General features: G+C 45.7%; 1 protein-coding gene across 2 annotated transcripts in view; it reads right to left on the reverse strand.

Annotated features, from left to right (window-relative positions):
- Positions 1-267: 267 nt before the first annotated feature.
- The window catches only part of KSR2 (kinase suppressor of ras 2), a 251,485-nt gene continuing 231,946 nt past the window's right edge, over positions 268-19,806 (reverse strand). Inside the window, exons 17-20 of one of the 2 annotated variants that reach the window (XM_056859782.1) lie at positions 12,987-13,118; positions 5,630-5,759; positions 3,363-3,496; positions 268-400 (exon numbers count right to left, since the gene is read on the reverse strand). In XM_056859782.1, the coding sequence (XP_056715760.1) occupies positions 394-400; positions 3,363-3,496; positions 5,630-5,759; positions 12,987-13,118 (403 nt within the window). In that variant the 3' untranslated portion in view covers positions 268-393. Of the gene's footprint in view, positions 401-3,349; positions 3,497-5,629; positions 5,760-12,986; positions 13,119-19,806 lie in introns of those variants that run through there. The other variant, XM_056859783.1, reaches the window with a different exon arrangement.

The following is a 19,806-nucleotide window of genomic DNA, read 5'->3' on the forward strand; positions in this document are numbered from 1 at the left end:
GCTGCGTCCAGGGAAATTCTGAAGCTCCTCGCTGACTGGTCTAAAGAGGAACCGGTGGGAGGAGCCTGAAGGCTCCCTACCTCCCATAAGGAACCCCATTAGATTGCGACCAGGTGGGCAGGTGGAAGAGGACCCCACGGGAGGCATCTGCTGTGCATATTTCCCACCTCTTCGTCATTCCACACGCAGGATCCTTCAAGGCCCCCTGGAGGGAGCGCAGTGGTCCTCCTCCCCAGACACCACGTGGGTCCCAGAGATCAGAGCAAGGGAGTATTTTCTTTGCTCCTGCGATGCTCCCTGGTTCACTGGACCCCTCTGGCCTTCCAGACAGAAGGGAGAGGAGGAGGAGAAAGAGAAAGGTGTAAGAAAGGCACCATCCCTCTGCGCCATCTGTCACAGCCTGGGAGAAAGGACAGACACAAATGAAGAATGATTATAATTTCTCAAGCACCTCAGGAACTAGGAGCCGTTAGACAGCCCGGTTGTAAAGAACAAACCCCGCCTGCCCGATTGTGATCTGAAACCGAAGTAGACAGGGCCATAAAGAAAAGGGAAGAGATGCCAAAGGACTGGGAAAGAAAAGTTGGAAGACATGCAGAAAAGGGCAACCAAAAGAATCAAGGGGTTGGAACACCATCTCAGAATGGCTAAAGTGTTGGGGGGGGTTTAATTTGGTGGGGAGGGGGAGGTAGCTGAGGACATGATGCTTCCAAAATTTTCTTGGTCTAACTTTTTCACTAGCGCAGTTGCAGATCACTAATCTTGTTCTGGGCTAAGTAAAATTATTACCAGTGCGCCTGGTAAAATATCAGTGTTGGCAGGAACGAATACAATTTTCTGTTGATTTGACCAATCCCCTAAGAAAATGCTCCAGATATTTATGCCTCATCTCCTTATAGATGAAACAGCTCAACAAATAATGAGAAATGCCTTCAACTATATCCCTCCCTGTAGATTTAAAGCTTCAGGTTATGTCGAATGTTTCTAAGACAACTGTCCAAGATAGCTGAAGGTATCTGGTGATGCCATAGGGGGGCAAATCTCTCCTAATAAAGTATTTTGAAGGATCTGTTAGATAATGTTTGTAGCAGCGGTCATGTTTAAGGACTTATCAAGGGGCTGACTTTACCTCTTCGAGTGCTGGCAAATGAATGGCACCAGGACATCTTTTATTCCGCTTTTAAAACATTACTTTGGCTGTTTCCTCTGGCCTGATACTGTAATCTGGGCTGCTAGCTTCATTTTAATTGCCAACTGCTGTTTTACTCAGGGATTGATCTCTTTTTAGACTGCTGCTGGTTACTGTTTTAGATGGGTGATCGATGCATTTTAGAGGTTGGCAACTCTAGCTTCTGATGTAAATCCTATTAACAGCTCCAAACACACACACACACCCCATTAACCTCTTCCCTTGATCACTGTATCCTTCTCACCAAAACATTCTGAGTTATAAGAATCCAAACATTGCACACACAACTAGAAGACAGTGGTAGGTAACATTTTGTGATCAACGTGGCTTATTATTATGAGCACAAAAACATAGGGGATGTTCAGTCCAAATAATGGGCAACACTTTAAATTTCTAAACATTTGCAGGCAAGAAAAGGTTGTCAATAATGGGGGAAAAACCCACCCATCAGATTGCCTGTTCCTTTGAAGAATTCCTACCCGCTCCACCAGCTCCACTATTCCTCTGAGCCTCTGAGCCAAACCTGGGGAAATTTGGGAGGGAACTGCCAATTATTAACAGGTGCAGTTCCTGCTTAAAGGCTGCTTCTCTCCCCGCTTTGCAGATCTTTCCTGGCTCTAAACATGCCAAAGAACAGAAATGGCTTGCAATGTTCACTCCAGCTGAGAGCAGACAGTTGGCTTAGCAACAGGGGGATGATGTTTGGGGGACAGCCTTAAATTTATCCCCTGGGGAGATCTGTAAACAGGCAGAGTAGGGAAAGAGCATTGAAGGCAGGCATCGGATTGCCTCGGTTAGTATTTTCTAAAGCCAGATATTTCATTATTGCTTGGCTTGCTGATAAGCTCTGAGCCCTTGACCTAAATACATGCACATGCCAATAGCCAGGGCTTCATCTGAGTCAAGGCTCAGCTTCGGAGCCTGTTCTGAATGCCTGACTCCGTCATGGAACTGTTAAGAAATCTTAGTTGTTCGTATGAGTTTTCATCAATTAATGCTGACTGAATGTCATGAGTAAAAATGGCTCTGAAGCAAGAAAGGAGCATACATCCTCTGTCTTTCAGATGATGCACATGTGTGTTATAACCTGCTTTTCCTAGAAGAGGCATTCCCTCTGGCGTATGAGATGTTGTAGTAGGATGTAATACCAGATTCTGGCCACCTTTACTGGTGGAGCTGCAGAGCCGCAGACTGTAGTAGGCTTGCAGCTCTCTCCTCCTGCAAGCCGCCGCAGAGCTGCAGACAACAAAAGGTCCTACCACTACAATCTCCTGTTTGTACACTGTGCCTCAAGAGATTCGTGGGTTCCATCCAATGCAAACCCTATAAATCCTACATCTTGCAGTTCAGGTTATGCCTTCCCATTTCTCTTGCAATGGAGATTAGAAAACACACTGCTATCTGCTCGTTGGTCAGATACATATATTTATTACATAGAATACGAGAGGCAAATGATACTTAAATGATCATTTATGACTGGCTCATCTCGCTGAGTATTATGTATTCCAGTGAATCAAGACTGGTATTTATATGATAATTTGGGGTCTGTTCATCTTACTGAATGCTAGGTATATCTGAGCATTAAGATTAATATTTTATTTCCCTCTCACTTTGAACCTTTTCCATACTTTAAATGAAAAAGACGTGTTAAAATTAAAATTAAATTAAAAAATAAATTAAAAAGAGAAAAGAATAAGAGGGGCAAATGAAATCTAAAACTAACCCAAAGCCAGTAAACTAAATGAGGCTGAGAAGAAAATGTTTTAAAAATCATAGAGTCATAGAGTTGGAAGGGACCACCTGGGTCATCTAGTCCAACCCCCTGCACAATGCAGTAAATTCACAACTACCTCCCCCACACACCCCCAGTGACCCCTACTCCATGCCCAGAAGATGGCCAAGATGCCCTCCCTCTCATGAACTGCCTAAATCTTACAGAGACAACCTTAAAAACCAACTGGCAGGAAACAAATACGCCATAAAAGGTACAACTACCTATATCGACATCAAATATGTCTGAGCAATTTACAGGGACAATATAAGGATAATAAATGCTTAACACAGTAGAACGTTCACACAACAACCCCCCAAAATATTTCATAAAAAGCAAAAATTGTTTAACATATTTCAAGACGAGCAAAAAGAGTTGGGATAAGGAAGAGGCTGTTCTTACTCTGCTGACTTCCAGAAGTGGCCGGGGTGGGACAGGCGACGGTTCCGCTTTGGCAGTTTCTCCAGCATCTCCATGAGCTTGATGAAGGTTGGCCGTTCCTCCTGCTCATAGGCCCAGCAAAAGATAAGAATGTCCTGCAAGGAACGAAACAGGAAGGAAAGGGTAAGCAAGGAGAAAAGAGCACCCCGTTAACTGGATTTCCACTGGGAGTGCGATCTATACGCCCCCTTAAGACGGGGAGTATAGGTTGAAGAAGCTCACTACATGGATGAGGTGCTGTACTCCGGGATAGCGCAACGGTCTGGGAAGGAAGACGGAGGAAAGTGCCCCCAACCAACCACCTTCCCCAGTTCTAAAAGGAGCACATTTTCAATTCATTTGGCCCCTTCTCCCCCGACCTTCCGAATTATTATTGAAACAGTGCGAGGGGTGCTGTTCAAGAAGTGAAATTGTTTGATGAAATGCACCTTCCCATTTTGGCCGAGCCCTATGCGGGATGGTATTCATATCCAGAGTGAGGTTTTTAGCTTATGGACAGAATTATTCAATTTTACTGTTGGAGTGTATAATTTTTTTTGTTCATAATTGGATTTTTAAAGAAAAATCAGAGGATTGAGAGGTGTTATTATGTCCTTTGACATCTCAGATAGATCTATTGCTACCCTTAGTCTTGTCATTTGTGGTAGGCACTCAACCCCCCAGTTCCCTGCCCTCAATGATGTGAGGAGTGGGAGGGGGAAATGGGTAGGTGGGTAGCAGATAACAATAATGGTAACACTCTATAAATATCCCCAATCACTATGTTAACTAGAGTCACCTGGATGGAAGGCTGAAGAATGTGATGTCACTTCCAGGTAACACTCTAGGAAGCCCTACAACCTCTATGGTCTTTACCATAGAGATTGGGGAAATCCCTAGAGTATCATGGAATATGTGATATCGTATCTCCTGTAATGCCATCCTCCACAGGCAACCCTCCCCCAATCTCCCAGTATTTGCTGGTCCCTGGCTAGCAACTCTAGCTATTCCTCCATCTATATATTTTTGCTGCCCATCTCCTCCGCAGACTTTTAAGATAGATGCTGTTGCAGAAGGCTCAGCTATTGCATTTCCCCCAATATGATCTCATCCATTGCCAGTTCCTGGTTCCCTCAGATTCCTATGGGCCTGAGAAACCTCAATCTAGGGAAACTGATGTTCTAAAAGCACATATTTGACCCTCCCCAGAATCTTATTATATGCTGCCCTCTTCTGGCTAGGAGGATCATGATCAGAGCCCAGCAGAAAGGCATCACAGCAGAATGTCTTTCCTATCCTCTGTCTTTCCCCCCTACTTGTTTTATTGGCATTTTCAAAACAAGCAACTGAAACAACGATCTTTCCCCTACAACCCTCCCCCCATCCTTTAGCCACTCAACTAAACATTCTACCCCTATCTCTTCAAGAAGAAAGTGGGGGAGGAAGGGAAAAGAAAAGAGAAAGAATCAAAAAAGGTGGAGAAGTGAAGGATAGAAGAGAAGACAAAAGACCCAGTTAAAAGAGATGCCTCGAAGTGTCACTGGACAGCAAGCAAATCACGCTACATTTTAAGGAGGCCCAGAAAAACAGACACAGAGCTTAGAATATCTCAAACACCTTTCTTTTTTTAATTAGCTTTCATTCTCTCCTCCTTTTCTACTGTGGCGAATCCCATTTTTCTCCCTGCAAGCTCAAGACGGCCTAAGTGCTAGCTCCACAACGACCCTTTAAGGCAGGCTGGGCTGACAGAGACTGACTGACCCAGGTCCATCCTGTGGTCTTCGCGATCACATGGAATTTGAATCTGGGTCTCCCCAGTCCTACTCCAATACTATAGCATACTGTCTCTCGGAAGCGACTTGACGGCACTTAATACACACCCACACTCCCCATCTAAGCGCCTTGGGGTGGAGACTCTTTAAAATTATCTGTAGTGCTATGTGTTTCGATGGTGCACCGTGAATCACCTTCCTTCCTGTTTATATGTTGTGTGTGTCGTGTTTCGTTTTTAAAGCTGCTTTTCATGTGTGTGCTTGTTCACCACCTTAGGGGCACTAAATATGGTTGGAAAGGTGGCATAAAACTGCTTGAAATAAATATGTAACCCAATAAGCATAAATATGAATAATATCAACCTGTTTCTGAGCCCCTGGGCATCCTGCAAATTGGTGCATGAAAGGCTTCTCTGCCTCCACTTCTGTCCCTTGTCCTGCTCCCCTTCCCACCCCAAGCGACAGAAAGACACCTACCGAGATCTCCTTCCCCATGCCAAGTTGGCTAAGGTTCGGCTTCATCCCTCGGCCCACTTGCCAAATTATTGCCTCAGCGGGTTGGTTCTTGAAAGGCCATTCCCGAGCATGGAGCTCGTACCAGATGGTGCTGTCCAGACAAAGCAGTGGAAGAGTTAATGCACACACACATATACAGAATATATAACGCCAGAGCCATCACCATTAAGGTGACAGCCTCTTCAAGGGTCTTGCAGAGTAAGTTTCTAGTCCTAGATTTCCGAAACAATACAAAACAGCATGCAGACACTCACTAAAAAAAGTAAAACTTCTCTCACCTTCTCCTATTCTGGCCAATTACTGTGTAAAGCATCAGGCACTTTTTATTTATTTATTTATTTGCTTGCTTGCTTGCTTATTTTTCAATTTCTATCCTGCCCTCAACCCCAGCCAGGCTGGGCTCAGGGCAGCTCACATCAACCAATGCAAACAATACAATAAAACCATATATAATAATTTTTAATTCTAATCAGTTAGGCTAATTAAAACAATGGCTCTCTTTGATGGAAATACAGGGCCCTTGTGGCCTGACAACACACATGAATACATGCTGCTCAGGAGAACATATTATTACAGCATCTAACGCCGACGAGTTCTAAATTGATGGTTAAGTTTTAGTTATACTGTTGAATTGTGAGTATGGAATATGGAGATTTATGTATTTTTGTTACTACTATTTTTATTATCATGCCATTAAAGGTGACTGAAATGGAACGAACACATGAAGCTGCCTTATACTGAATCAGACCCTCAGTCCATCAAAGTCAGTATTGTCTACTCAGTATTGTCTACTCAGACCAGCAGCAGTTCTCCAGGGTCTCAGGCTGAGGTCTATTACACCACCTACTTGCCTAGTCCCTTCAACTGGAGATGCCGGGGATTGAACTTGGGACCTTCTCCATGCCAAGCAGGTGCTCTACCACTGAGCCATGGCCCCCAAGGGCCAAGGCAGTCAGGACCCCCAAATAAAAATTGATGACAACATCGAGAGGGTAGGGAGGCCAGCACTGATGATAAACTGTTGCTGCCCTTTTTTTGGTTATGTTTTATAAAATGAAATGTCATTCGATTAATGTTTAATACAGTTCAATAGCCTAAAACAAATTAGGTTATCTATATTTACGTGCTGTATGCTCTGCATTAATTCTCTTATTTACTTCAACTGTATCTCCTTATCGGGGAATGCCCTCCTATTCTGATTCATATTTTTACCCCTTTGGGAATTCCATGTTAAAACTGTGCTACAAGGGCAGATTAGCCAAGTGTGGGATAGAAAAGTATAAATATTTCAAGGTTCATCTGCCCTCCCCACCCATCCCTAAAAGAAAATTAAATCTCGGAGTGAATGGATCTGTTCTCTCATGCGTGTGTATAACATGGCAGATGTTTGAATAGGAAGGTGCTGGATAGAGCAACCATTTCCCCACTGGTGGGGCTGTGAGTTATCGCAACAGATTGCAGGGCAATTTATTCTCCTTTAGCATTATCTTTAACCAAAAGAACAAACATGTCTCTCGGTCTTTCAGATGAGTGCAGGAGAAGCTATTTCACAGCAGAGGGGCCCAGCAGGAAGAGTACAGCCTTTAGCAATGTGTAAACTGGGGTGGGGTGGGGGCCAGCGTGGGCTGGTGTTAGGTAGTAATTCTTGGCCTGTTGCGCATAGGAGACAGTCTAAGAGCCAGTTCCTAGAGCATCAAGTGAGCCGGTCAAAGCCCTGCAAAGATCCAAAGTTTACTTGCAAACTGTTAACTCCAGCCTGCCACTCTATACACTATACATTGCATTGGTCAGGCCGCACCTGGAGTACTGTGTGCAGTTCTGAAGGCCTCACTTCAAAAAGGATGTGGACAGAATCGAGCGGGTGCAGAGTAGACTGATGAGGATGATCAGGGGCCTGGAGACCAAGCCATGCGAGTAAAGGCTGAGGAAGTTGGGAATGTTTAGTCTGGAGAAGAGGCGGTTGAGGGGGGTCATGATTGCTCTATTTAAGTATTTGATGGGCTGTCACTTAGAAGAGGGCAGGGAGCTGTTCCTGTTGGCAGCAGAGGATAGGACTCACAATAATGGGTTTAAATTGTAGGAGGAAAGGTACTGGCTGGGTATTAGGAAAAATGTTTTTACAGTAAGAGTCGTTCGACAGTGGAATTGGCTACCTAAGGAGGTGGTGAGCTCCTCCTCACTGGCAGTCTTTAAGCAGAGGCTGGACAAGCACTTTTCAGGGATGCTCTAGGCTGATACTGCATTGAGCAGGGGGTTGGACTAGATGGCCTATATGGCCCCTTCCAGCTCTATGATTCTATGATTCTATACTCAGCTCTTGACAGAGCTTGACACGTTTCTGCAGACTGGAAGTGGGGGGGGGACACGATTGGCAGGTGTATCGCCCCTCTAATTGTGCTTCTAGCGTCATGCACAAGAACACACTTTTTTGGCCCTGGCAGGTATTTGGATGAGAGGCCTCCAAGGAATACCATGGGGATGATGCGGAGGCAAACCACCTCTGAATGTCTCTTGCCTTGAAAACCCTACATACAAGGTCGCCATAAGTCAGCTGTGACTTGACAGCAAAAGAAAACTAGAAGTATGGAGGACTTCAATACCGTAGAGTCCAATGGCCAAACCGGCCATTTTCTCCAGGTGCACTGTTCTCTATCAGCTAGAGATCAGTTGTAATAGGAGATTTCCAGCTAGTACCTGGAGGTTGGCAACCCTAGCTCCCAGCCATACAGACTGCCCAGCATCATAAGGAAAAGAGCGGGCAGATGAAGCAGGTGATTGTGACTGCAGATGGTGAAAGGGCTCACAAGGAAATGTGCGGGGAGGATGCTCAGGCACATGGGCTGGTGGATGGGGAGGCAAGCATGGACAGGTGGCCTAGGGGTGGGCAGAGGAGGGAAGGGGGCCCCCGGGCACTCTCTGCCCAGTAAAAGGTAAAGGTAGCCCCGTGTCATTCCTGACCCATGGGGTGACATCACATCCCGACGTTTACGAGGCAGACTTTGTTTCCGGGGTGGTTTGCCAGTGCCTTCCCCAGTTGTCTACACTTTACCCCCAGCAAGCTGGGTACTCATTTTAAAGACCTCATAGGGATGGAAGGCTGAGTCAACCTTGAGCAGACAACCTGAACCCAACTTATGTTGGGATTGAACTCAGGTCATGAGCAGAGCTTTGACTGCAGTACTACAGCATGCCACTCTGCGCCATGGGGCTCTTATTCTCTGCCCAGAGCCCCCCAAAATCTAGAACCAGCCCTGGTTCAGAGGTGTTCTGCCTCCAAGGATAAAATTTCCATTTGGACCATCTTGGACACATGGAGCGATGTTATAAGTGGCAAGCGAGGCTGCTCGCTTCCTCCTTGTGCCTTCCAGTTTAATGTACAACAAGGAACACGGGGGTGGGACGTACAAGATGCTTTAGTTCTGATCAAGCAGGGATCTTGTCATGTTCTTATTGTGAAAACTGCTCAGTTATGGCCCATAAGTAGCAGAACTGGTTCCACAAATCCCCTCCTCTCCACATAAAGGGGGGATGCCTCGGGGCTTTCCTGTCTGGGTAAAGGCTCTTCCCACAGCCTCAAGTACTTTTTCTCATGCATAAAAGTAGCTGCAATATTTAATGCTACCCTAGCAAGGAAAACCCAATGGCCTAGTCATCAAATTGCTAGAGGGGAAAGTATGTATGGATTATCCTCTTCTGAAAGTGCTAATAGGCTGCACGGCACATTAGACTCAGTCAAAGCAGGCAAAGTGCTTTCGGGTGGGACTTATCTAAACTGCAAATCTATATTGGGTTAATGCCACTTTAATAGCAACAGTTTCACCCAGAGCATCCTGGGAGATGCTGTGAATTCTCTATTCGAGAGTCCCAACCGCCTCTGTGAAACTACAGTTCCCAGGATTGTCTGGGAAGTGGGAATGACCCTTAAATCAATTTAAAAAGGTAAAGGTAGTTCCCTGTGCAAGCACCGGGTCATTCCTGACCCATGGGGTGACATCACATCCCAACGTTTACTAGGCAGACTTTGTTTACAGGGTGGTTTGCCAGTGCCTTCCCCAGTCATCTTCCCTTTACCCCCAGCAAGCTGGGTACTAATTCGCCGACCTCGGAAGGATGGAAGGCTGAGTCAACCTTGAGCTGGCTACCTGAAACTGACTTCCATTGAAATAGAACTCAGGTCATTAGCAGAGCTTGGACTGCAGTACTGCAGCTTACCACTCTGCACCATGGGGCTCCTAAAATCAATTTAAGCCATATGAATATATCCTCAGAATGTGCAGAATGTCTTAGTTCCAGCTGCTGAAAGCCACTTGCAACAACAACAACAAAAAAACTCCTAAACAGTTTCTGCTCTTTCCCCAAAGATACTTGGTGGGGGGCAGTGTAAGCCCCACCCCCGGCATTTCATGGGTACTGGAACTCTAATAGGGTGCTTTAAAAAATACCAAACAATTTTATTTCAATCCACATTCAATGCACTTTGAAGCTGGATTTTACTGTGTGAAATGGCAAAATCCCGTTGCAAACAATCATTAAAGTGCATTGAAAGTGGATTGAAAATGGATTATTTAGCATGTGTGGAATGCCATAAGTAATGTAGTCCCATGGATTCAAGAGTACTGCTGTCTAAAAGAGACTTTATTCTGCTACAAATGCCTCCTCCCGGTACATGTGGGAGAAGAGAAAGGAAAGGGGCAGCAATGGCAGAGGACTGTGAGAGTTTGCATTGCAAGATTCACCATCACTAGCCAAGGTGAGTCTGTGGGCACTTTTGGAATTTTGAGTATGAGGAACGGGTGCAGCACAGAATTTTCTGAACGTGCACCAGTACTAACAAACTTGTTTCTCAGGTGCCCAAAGGTCTCTGTCAATGGAAAGCAAACTGAGTTGTTTGTACTTCAACAAATGATGTCTGTGGCTGTCCCTCTTTTCAACACACAAAAGGAGGACTCTTCTAAAGAATATTGGGAGACAGCCTTCAAGGAAAATAACCTCTTATTTTTCTTTCCGCCCCTTCAGCCGCCTCTGCGTTCTGACGGCTGCAACCAGTCACAATTAACTTGTTTGCTTCTGCATATGTTTCCCATCCACAGATCCATGTAGGGTTATTTTCTCTCCCAGAGATAACATCGAAAGGAAGACACTTGTTTCCTATAAGGGGAGGTGGTGAGCTCTCCTTCCCTGGAGGTTTTTAAGAAGAGGTTAGATGGCCATCTGTCAGCAATGCTGATTCTATTACCTTAAGCAGATGATGAGAGGGAGGGCATGTTGGCCATCTTCTGGGCATGGCGTAGGGGTCACTAGGGGTGAGGGGAAGGTAGTTGTGAATTTCCTGCATTGTGCAGGGGGTTGGACTAGATGACACTGGTAGTTCCAACTCTATGATTCTGTGTTTCTATGACTTGCTTCTAATAAGTGTTTCTGTTAACAAAGATCATAAGCACCATTGTTTCTCTTAATAAGAAAACATCCATGTGTGTGCAGTGTATGTCTTGGTGAGTTTTGTAGACCTCTGTTGCATCAGCTGCCTTGAATTACCTTACTAATGCTTTTGGTAGCACTTTCAGTGTGCTTTGCAATAGAATACCCCAGATTCAGAGACCATATGCGTTTGTATACCAGGTGCTAGGGGACAAAGGACAGGACCTTCTGCCCCTACTGTCAGACTTCCTTGAAGTATTTGGCTGACCTCTGTAGGAAACAGGATACTGGGCTAGGTGGACTTGGACAGACTCAGCAGGGCTCCTTTATGGCCAAGTAACTGTAACTCTGAATACCCAGCTGCCAGAGGACAAACAAGATGGGGAAGCTAATTTGAGAGAGCTGTTTGCTTGTGGACTTCCTGGAAAATATCTGTCACATCATTATAACCCTTCCCTTTGTTCCAATGAACTCAGGACAGCATACATAGTTCACCTTTCTTTCACTAGATCCTCATAACCACTCGGCGAGGCTGAGAGACAGAGACTGACTGGTGTGACGTCTTTCAGTAAGCCTGATGACTGTTTGGGGATTCAAACCCAGGCCTTCCCAGTCCTCATTCAGCCCTTTGAACACTATTGCCACAGTGTCTGTAGCTGATCACCGTAGGAATCAGAATGCTGGATGTAGGGAGTAAGCCTAAGTAGGTCTGCTCAGAAGTAAGTTCCATATTAGTCAACGGTAGGGTTGTGCATATCAATAAACCCAAACCATAAATAAACCAGAAATTAGCCATTTCGGCAATATTCGGGTTTCAGTTTTACCGAACACCAAAACCTGGGAATAAAGCCAAAGCTGGACAGCCTATCGCCGAATCAGCTGAATATTTGGCTTTTTCAGCTTTGGCTTTCCCCAGGCTTTTCCCTATGGGAATTTTTTAAGTGAGCTCTGGGGGAGACATTTTTAGAGGTAGAGTTCCCATATTTTCAGGGTAGCTTCAAGGCACTCTCCTTGCATGAACCTCAAAGTTTGGTTAAGATTGGGTCAGGGGGTCTGGCTTTATGGGGTCCGCGAAGGGTCACCTCCTCCTCCACGGAGAAGCATTGTAAACTTTACCATACTTCTCTATGGAGGGGGGTAACCCCTTCTGGACCTCATGAAATTGAACCCCTTGTCCCAAACTATACCAAACTTTGAGGTTCATGCAAGGAGAGTTCCTTGAAGCTATGCTGCGAATTTGGTGACTCGATCTCGAAAAATGCCTGCCCCCCCGGGGAGAGTTTTAAAAAGACGTACTTTTCACAGTCTGTAATGGTGGCATCCGTACTCAAGAGTCATGGGCAAACTCAGTTTCCCATGAATGCTTGCAATGGGAAGCATTGGGCACAGTATGGGCCAAAACAGGCTTGACAAAGTCCTTATGGGGGAGGCCAACACCATTTTAAAGTGATTTTAAAATGCTGCAAGGTTTTGATCCTGATTGTGCCCACAGACTGGTGAGCTGAGGCACTATCCCCCCCCCCTCCAATCCTTTTCAAGTGCAAAAACAGTGGCTTTTATGAGCTACAAAGTTACCCAAAACCTGCACTGGGGTTAACTGTTGCATGATGTTATCAGATAAAAACTGGGTATAAGCTAACCACTTTGAAGCAGCACTTCTTAAGATGTTAACTACGGTGGCGTGCGGGAAAATTAATCTGCTCGATAAAACCTCAGCAAAGATATCATTGCTAAGGCAACAGGGACGCTTTCAGAAAAGGACGTTTCCCCCTTTGCTACCGAGCAGGGTAATTAAGTGGTAAAACAAAAGCTGCCTTAGGAGGTGACAAAGCTCATTTGGGTCAGCAGCCCTGGTTTACCCTCTTCATTTCTCCAGTCCAGACATAAAAAGACCCCTTACCCAAGCGCAAAGACATCCGAGTGCTTGGAGAAAGGCAGTTTGTCTTCTTCTGTGTCAGGTGAGAGCTGGCGGATGATTTCCGGGGCCAGATGGCACAGCCAGCCATTCTGGATCCGCAGTTTGTTCTCCCTCCTGAAAAAAGAAAAAGAACAGCAGGTTAGTTGGCCTGTGATGACCTTAGATGTGAACACAACACAAGCTAAAAAGCACACTGATCTGTCCACCCACTCCTCCAGCTCTAGACTGATATATACATATATTTAAAAATGAAACTGGAGGCACATACACAAAATGGTAACCATTCTGGCATCGACTGCTAGACAGCTTGCTGTAGATTAGGGCCCTGTGGGTCCTTAAACAATTCTACAGGGCCTGTAAAACTGAGCTGTTCCACCAGGCATACAGTTGAGGACAGCGACGGTATTCTGTCTAGCTGGCCTCCTTTCCTCCTCTGTTCATCTCCATCGCCGTCTTCTCCTGTCCCGCTTCTGCTATACCCCTCACAAATTGAGTATTATTGCTGCTGGCTGAAGGCGCCTGGTATTTCATTCTTATCATTGTAGACATTGTAAATTATGGACTGTTTTAAACTGTTAAAAAGTGTTAAGCTGCAGTACTGCAGTCAAAAGCTCTGCTCACGGCCTGAGTTCGATCCCGACAGAAGTTGGTTTCAGGTAGCCAGCTCAAGGTTGACTCAGCCTTCCATCCTTCCAAGGTCGGTCAAATGAGTACCCAGCTTGCTGGGGGTAAAGGGAAGATGACTGGGGAAGGCACTGGCAAACCACCCCGCAAACAAAGTCTGCCTAGGAAACGTTGGGATGTGACATCACCCCATGGGTCAGGAATGACCCGGTGCTTGCACAGGGGACCTTTACCTTTTTAAGAGGTTGTAAGCCACCCTGAGCCTGGTCTTGGCCAGGATCAAATTAATGACAACTTCAACAGCAACTTAACAATAATAATATCCACCCAGCAGTTGCGTGCCCAAACTGAGGTCCGGAACAGGGATTTGTACAGATTATTCAGACCCTCTGAGCCAGCCCTGTATAACTGTGGGGAGGATTTTGATAGAAACTGGCAGGGAAGACATGGCACAGAAACGGTGCATCTCTCTTGGGGATTCTCCATTTCTGGGCCAAATCTAAGTGCCACTTCATACAACCAGGAATTCACACTTTTAGGTGAGCATCTCTAGCCATAGATCAGGGGTCACTGGGGGAGTGGAGGCAGGAGGTAGCTGTGAATGCCCTGTGTTGTGCCGGGGGGTTGAACTAGATGAACTTCGGGGTCCCTTCAAGCTCTATGTTTCTAGGTTGCATGTATCATGAAACCCCACAGGACACATTTGTGATGCATATGCATGCAGGCATGTTCAATTTCCTACGTGGAGGTGATATCTGTGTAGAAAATCCCCCTCACCCAAGATGCTTACCCACTGTAGACAAAATGAAAGGGGTAGGAAATATTTTGGGGGATTTTAATTGGATTTTAATTGCGAACCTAGGAAAATGTTCAAGCACTGCTGCTGTTTCTCCAGCCAAAATTTGCAATACTGTGTGGGTACTTTTCATTAACAGAAACCTCTGGGAAACTGTTACCTGCACCATGTTTGGCCCTAGGTGTCAACTAGAGAGTAAAACTGGCAGAGTAAAAGCTAGGCAGGACATTGATTTGCTAAAGCTGCAATCATTGCTTCATGTGACACAGCGGGTGTTCCACCATCATCAGCATCAGTTTCTTGTATATATCAATAGTGCCTTACAATACAATACAAAAAAAAAAAAACCCTATAGAAAAACAATGAATGATTCACATCAGCTGGTCAGCTTTGCAGTTCAGCATCTCTTTGTGGATTAACTGGGACCAGAGACAGGAAGCACAAATGACATACGGCGCAACTTCGTACGTACATTACAAATCTGTCTGTAACTGGTAACTGATAAATACGCTTAAACGGCAATCACCAACTCATCCCGGTTCTGATAAACGACCCGAAGAGCTCTCCCTTTGAGACCTATTAAAGGGGCAGAAACGCATATCCTAGCCGATATCATCATTACCCAACCCACAAGGACAAAATCTGTCTTCATTATGAAACTGTCTTCATTCTGTCATCTGGATTCGGGGGGAAACGAACGCGTCTTACTTATAGTTTGCCCAGGAAGGTTAATGTTTAAACATAAAATAAAAAAGAGATGTTCTTAAAGTGTGGCTAGTCATAGAATCTTGTGTGTGTGTGTGTATAATTTATTTTTCATTTTTAAAGGGTACAAAAGAGAAAGGGAAGGAAAAGACAAATAGGGGGGAAATATCATTCCGTGTCGGTGCCCATAATAATCTGCTTTCCCATTTTTACCCCCAGCTGTAATCTTTTATTAGAATACAATACACAAGTCAAAAACTCTTATATTTTTAAAAAGTTTTAACTCTCAAAAGCTCGACGACAACAAATAAATCCTCTGGAAAACTGCATCTATTCACAATTTTACAGACAGGTTATCAACATTAATTGCCAACACATTCGATCCATCTTTGGCTATCCTGCGCATACTCCTGAAGCAAACTTGCTGCTAACTCTAAACCTTTCTTCTGTCCCTTGCCAACTCGGATTTGCTAACCTTCTCCCCAAACCCCCACATCTCCCCATCCCTCTTAAACAGGCAGATGCTTCCCCAATCGCAGACAGACCATCTAATTCCACTTGTCACCTCTTATAATTAGCTGCCCCTGTTAAATGTATTTGCCAATCAGCTTGGTGACTCTGCTGTTGAATCCTACCCAGCCATCCCCTTGCAAATGGCATATTGTCACTTGCTCCTCGCCCCGTCTAAAAGCCATTTCCCCCGTTCTGCCGCGATGCAGCGAGAGAGAATGACTTTCCAGCAAATGGATGCAGTCTCTCGGTCATCGGTCAGTTAGGATCCCCCTCCTTCTGCCTGCAAAACAGACAGCTGAAGTGGACTACTCTTGAGAAGTATCTTGTCTGTTTAGGGTTGCCAGGTCCCTCTTTGCCACCGGTGGGAGGCTTTTGTGTTGGAGCCTGAGGGGGCAGGGTTTGGGGAGGGCAGGGACTTCAGCACCATAGAGTCCAATTGCCAAAACAACCATTTTCTTCAGCTGAACTGATCTCTATCAGCTGGAGATCAGTTGTAATAGCAGGAGATCTCCAGCTACTACCTGGAGGTTGGCAACCCTATGTCTGTTACATGATCTAAGGCAGTGGTTGCCAACCTTTTTTTCCCTTGTGTACCCCTTGGCAGTCCATTTCCATAAACTGTACCCCTCATATTACCAAAATGTTTGTAATGAATATACCGGTAGTTGCTGTTATTTCAAATGCCTTTTCCCACCATTATTTAATTTTTTTTTGCATTCCCCTAAATGTCCTGGTTCATATCCCTGGGGGTACGTGTACCCCAGATTGGGAATCACTGGTCTAAGGAGTCTGGTTAAAATCTCAAGATAAAGGGCATATTCTGGTTGCTGCGGGGACAATGCCAAAAGCAACTTCTCCTCAGTCAGCCACCCCTGCTTGGCTCTGACTGTTTGGAAGTACCGACTCTGCATCTCTTAGCCATCACAATGCTGATATATATGTCTCTCTGTGTGTATTTGTGCCATCAAGTCACAGCTGACTTATGGCAACCCCGTAGGGTTTTCAAGGCAAGAGACGTTCAGGAGTGGTTTGCCACAGCTTGCCTCTGCTTGGGCTGAGAGAGTTCTGAGAGAACTGTGACTGTCCCAAGGTCACCCAACAGGCTTCATGTGGAGGAGTGGGGGAAATCGAACCTGGTTCTCCAGTTTAGAGTCCGCTGCTCTTAACCGCTACACCACACTGGCTCTCGGATAAATACGTACAGGTCTCTTATTCCTCTTGGCCACCGCAGAGGACATGAAAACTCACAGTTTTATGGTTCGGATGGGAAAATCAAATTGCTTCAGGGAAGACAATTTCCAGTGATGCACCAGTGGCTACTAACACCCCCTTTCCCAATTCTGCCGCTTCAGACAGCTACTTCACTCTGCCATACAGTACAACTAAATTGGGGGTCTTTCTCTGCATAAGGCAGCTTCATGTGCAGCATAGGCCAGGAAGGCTGGAGAAGGCCTCTACTTGAGGTCTTTCTCATTGGAGCAGACCAAAGTGGTGCAGCAGTTACAGTGTTGGGCTAGGACTGGAGAGATGTGCATTCAAATCTCCTGACAGCCATGAAATTCACCGGGTAATGTTTTGGTTAATATTTCTCTCACAATGTAACACACTTCGCAAGGTTGCTCAGAGTATAAAGCAAAGAAGGGAAGAAACCTCCTGAGATCACTGGAGGAAGGGTCAGATTAAATGTGATATAAGGGAGACCCTGTAGAGCTGTTGCCAATCAGAAAAGTCAATAAAGCCTAAAGAGCCAAGAGACAGTATAATGTATGTCCAGGTGAATTTCCCCCTATTTTCCCCCTTATATGAAGAAGAAGAAGAGTTGGTTTTTATATGCCGACTTTCTCTACCACTTAAGGAAGAATCAAACCAGCTTACAATCACCTTCCCCTCCCCACAATAGGCATCCTGAGAGGTAGGTGGGGCTGAGAGAGCTCTCAAGTGAGCTGTGACTAGCCCAAGCTCACCCAGCTGGCGTCATGTGTAGAAGTGGGGAAACCAACCCAGTTCACCAGATTTGCTTAGGCCGCTCATGTGGAGGCGTGGGGAATCGAACCCGGTTCTCCAGATCAGAGTCCACCACTCCAAACCACTGTCTTAACCACTACACTGCTCTTAACCACTACTTGCACACCCATCTCTTTCTTGCTTCCCACTCAAGTAACAGAGGCTCATCCTAGGCACTTATCAAGATCCTCCTTTAATTTCTTTTTAGCAGGGCACTGTTTGCTACCCTGTAAGGGAAACATGATTAACCTGACCTGGATGGGCCCAGGCTAGCCTGATCTCATCAGATGCCAGAAGCTAAGCAGGGTCGGCCCTGGTTAGTACTTGGATGGGAGACCACCAAGCAAGTCCAGGTCACTACACAGATGCAGGCAATGGCAAACCACCACTTCTGAATGTCTCCTGCCTTGAAAACACTATGGTGTCACCATAAGTTGGCTGTGACTTGATGGCACTTTCCATCACCAAAGAAAACATCAGAGACCCATTTGCCACAGGTATTGCCCATTATAAAAAGGACACAAGGTGGTTTTTCACTCTCCAATAAGCCTGCTATCAATCCAGTATTAAGCACCATCACAGGCCAGACTGGAGGGAATGAGATCCAGATTAAAGAATACATCTCCAACTAGATTTCTCTAACATTACTTAGGCAGGAGATTTAAAAAAAAAACCATCACAAGCTGTTGGTCAGCCGAAAACACTGCTCTTTATCAGTGCCCTTAACAAAACCTGGACTCATAGGGGGAAAATACATCTGAACCCCTGCTGTACAGAGAGTCAGCCCTTTTTCCAGATGCAGGACAAGAGTGGCAGCCACGGGGGCTTTGCCCCGTTTGGGTGCACCTCAGCACTGGGACCATGGTGGGACCCCAATGCAGCTTCACTTGGAGGGTCAACGGAGCGAGAGCTCAGCAGCGGAAGAGGAGAGTCAGCTCCCCACCGGGGACTCCTGTTGCTTTGTGGCCACACATATGGCTCTTAATTACCAGCTGCTGTTAAATTAATCACCAAGGTCAGTTAACTGGTGCAAGGGTACCCCTCCCTCTCCGGTTTTGCGCTCCTGATTCTCCTCTGCTCAGAGCAAAGAGGAGGAAGGAGACGAAAGGACAAGCGATGCTCCTTTCATGTGCAGATCTGAGATCGTTTATGCGACCTGAGAGCTTTTCAACTGGAGATATCAGGGATCGAATGCCCTGCATACAAAACACATGCTCTACCAATGAACCAGTGCTCCAGTGTGTCTTAGTCTGAGGACAAAGTGCCATGTTCCTTGTAATTAGGTGATTGTTTTCACGCATTTTATTTTAGACAATTCAGCAGCCGGGGCTGCAATTTAAATGGGAAGACCAGTGTGGGCAGAACAGAGCTGCTTACCTCTCCTCCCCTAAGCTGCTTTTGTTCTTGGGAATACACACCAATACCTGTAATTTTTTTCCAGCTTAGGGAGAAGCAGCTGGTGGGGAGGGACCATGGCTCAGTGCAAGAGGCCAGGTCCAAGGTCCAATCCTTGGCATCTCCAGTTAAAAGGATCATGTAGGAGGTGATGAGAAAGACTCCTACCCGAGAATCTGGAGAACCACAACCAGTCGGAGTAGACAATATGGATCTTCACAGAGCAATGGTTTGATTCAGTATAAGGAAGCTCCATGTGTTCAATGGGGAAATGGGTTAGGAAACCCCTTCTCCACATCGCAGTCAACATTATAGATTTTTTGAAGTGTGGAAAGAAATCTCACAGCTATACATAAATGTATAGTTCTGCTGTGACTCACTATTCTGCTAGCCCAGTACACATGAACACATGAAGCTGCCTTACACTGAATCAGACCCTCAGTCCATTAAAGTCAGTATTGTCTACTCAGACCAGCAGTGGTTCTCCAGGATCTCAGGCAGCGGTCTTTCACATCACCTACTTGCCTAGTCCCTTTAACTGGAGATGCCAGGGATTGAACCAGGGCCCTTCTGCATGCCAAGCAGATGCTCTACCACTGAGCCACTGCCCCTCCCCTATGGTCTACTCTGCCTAGCAAAGGCTTTCCTAGGACTTTGCTAACCTTGCTATTTGTCATTCCTTTCATTACAGGTGTCAGGAACTGAACCAGGGGCCTTCAACATGCTGCTCCACTAGGCTGTGGCCCCTTCTTATGCTGCCAGCTA

This window comes from Euleptes europaea, chromosome 13 (genome assembly GCF_029931775.1).
Source record: "Euleptes europaea isolate rEulEur1 chromosome 13, rEulEur1.hap1, whole genome shotgun sequence".
In the NCBI taxonomy this organism is placed as follows: domain Eukaryota; kingdom Metazoa; phylum Chordata; class Lepidosauria; order Squamata; family Sphaerodactylidae; genus Euleptes; species Euleptes europaea.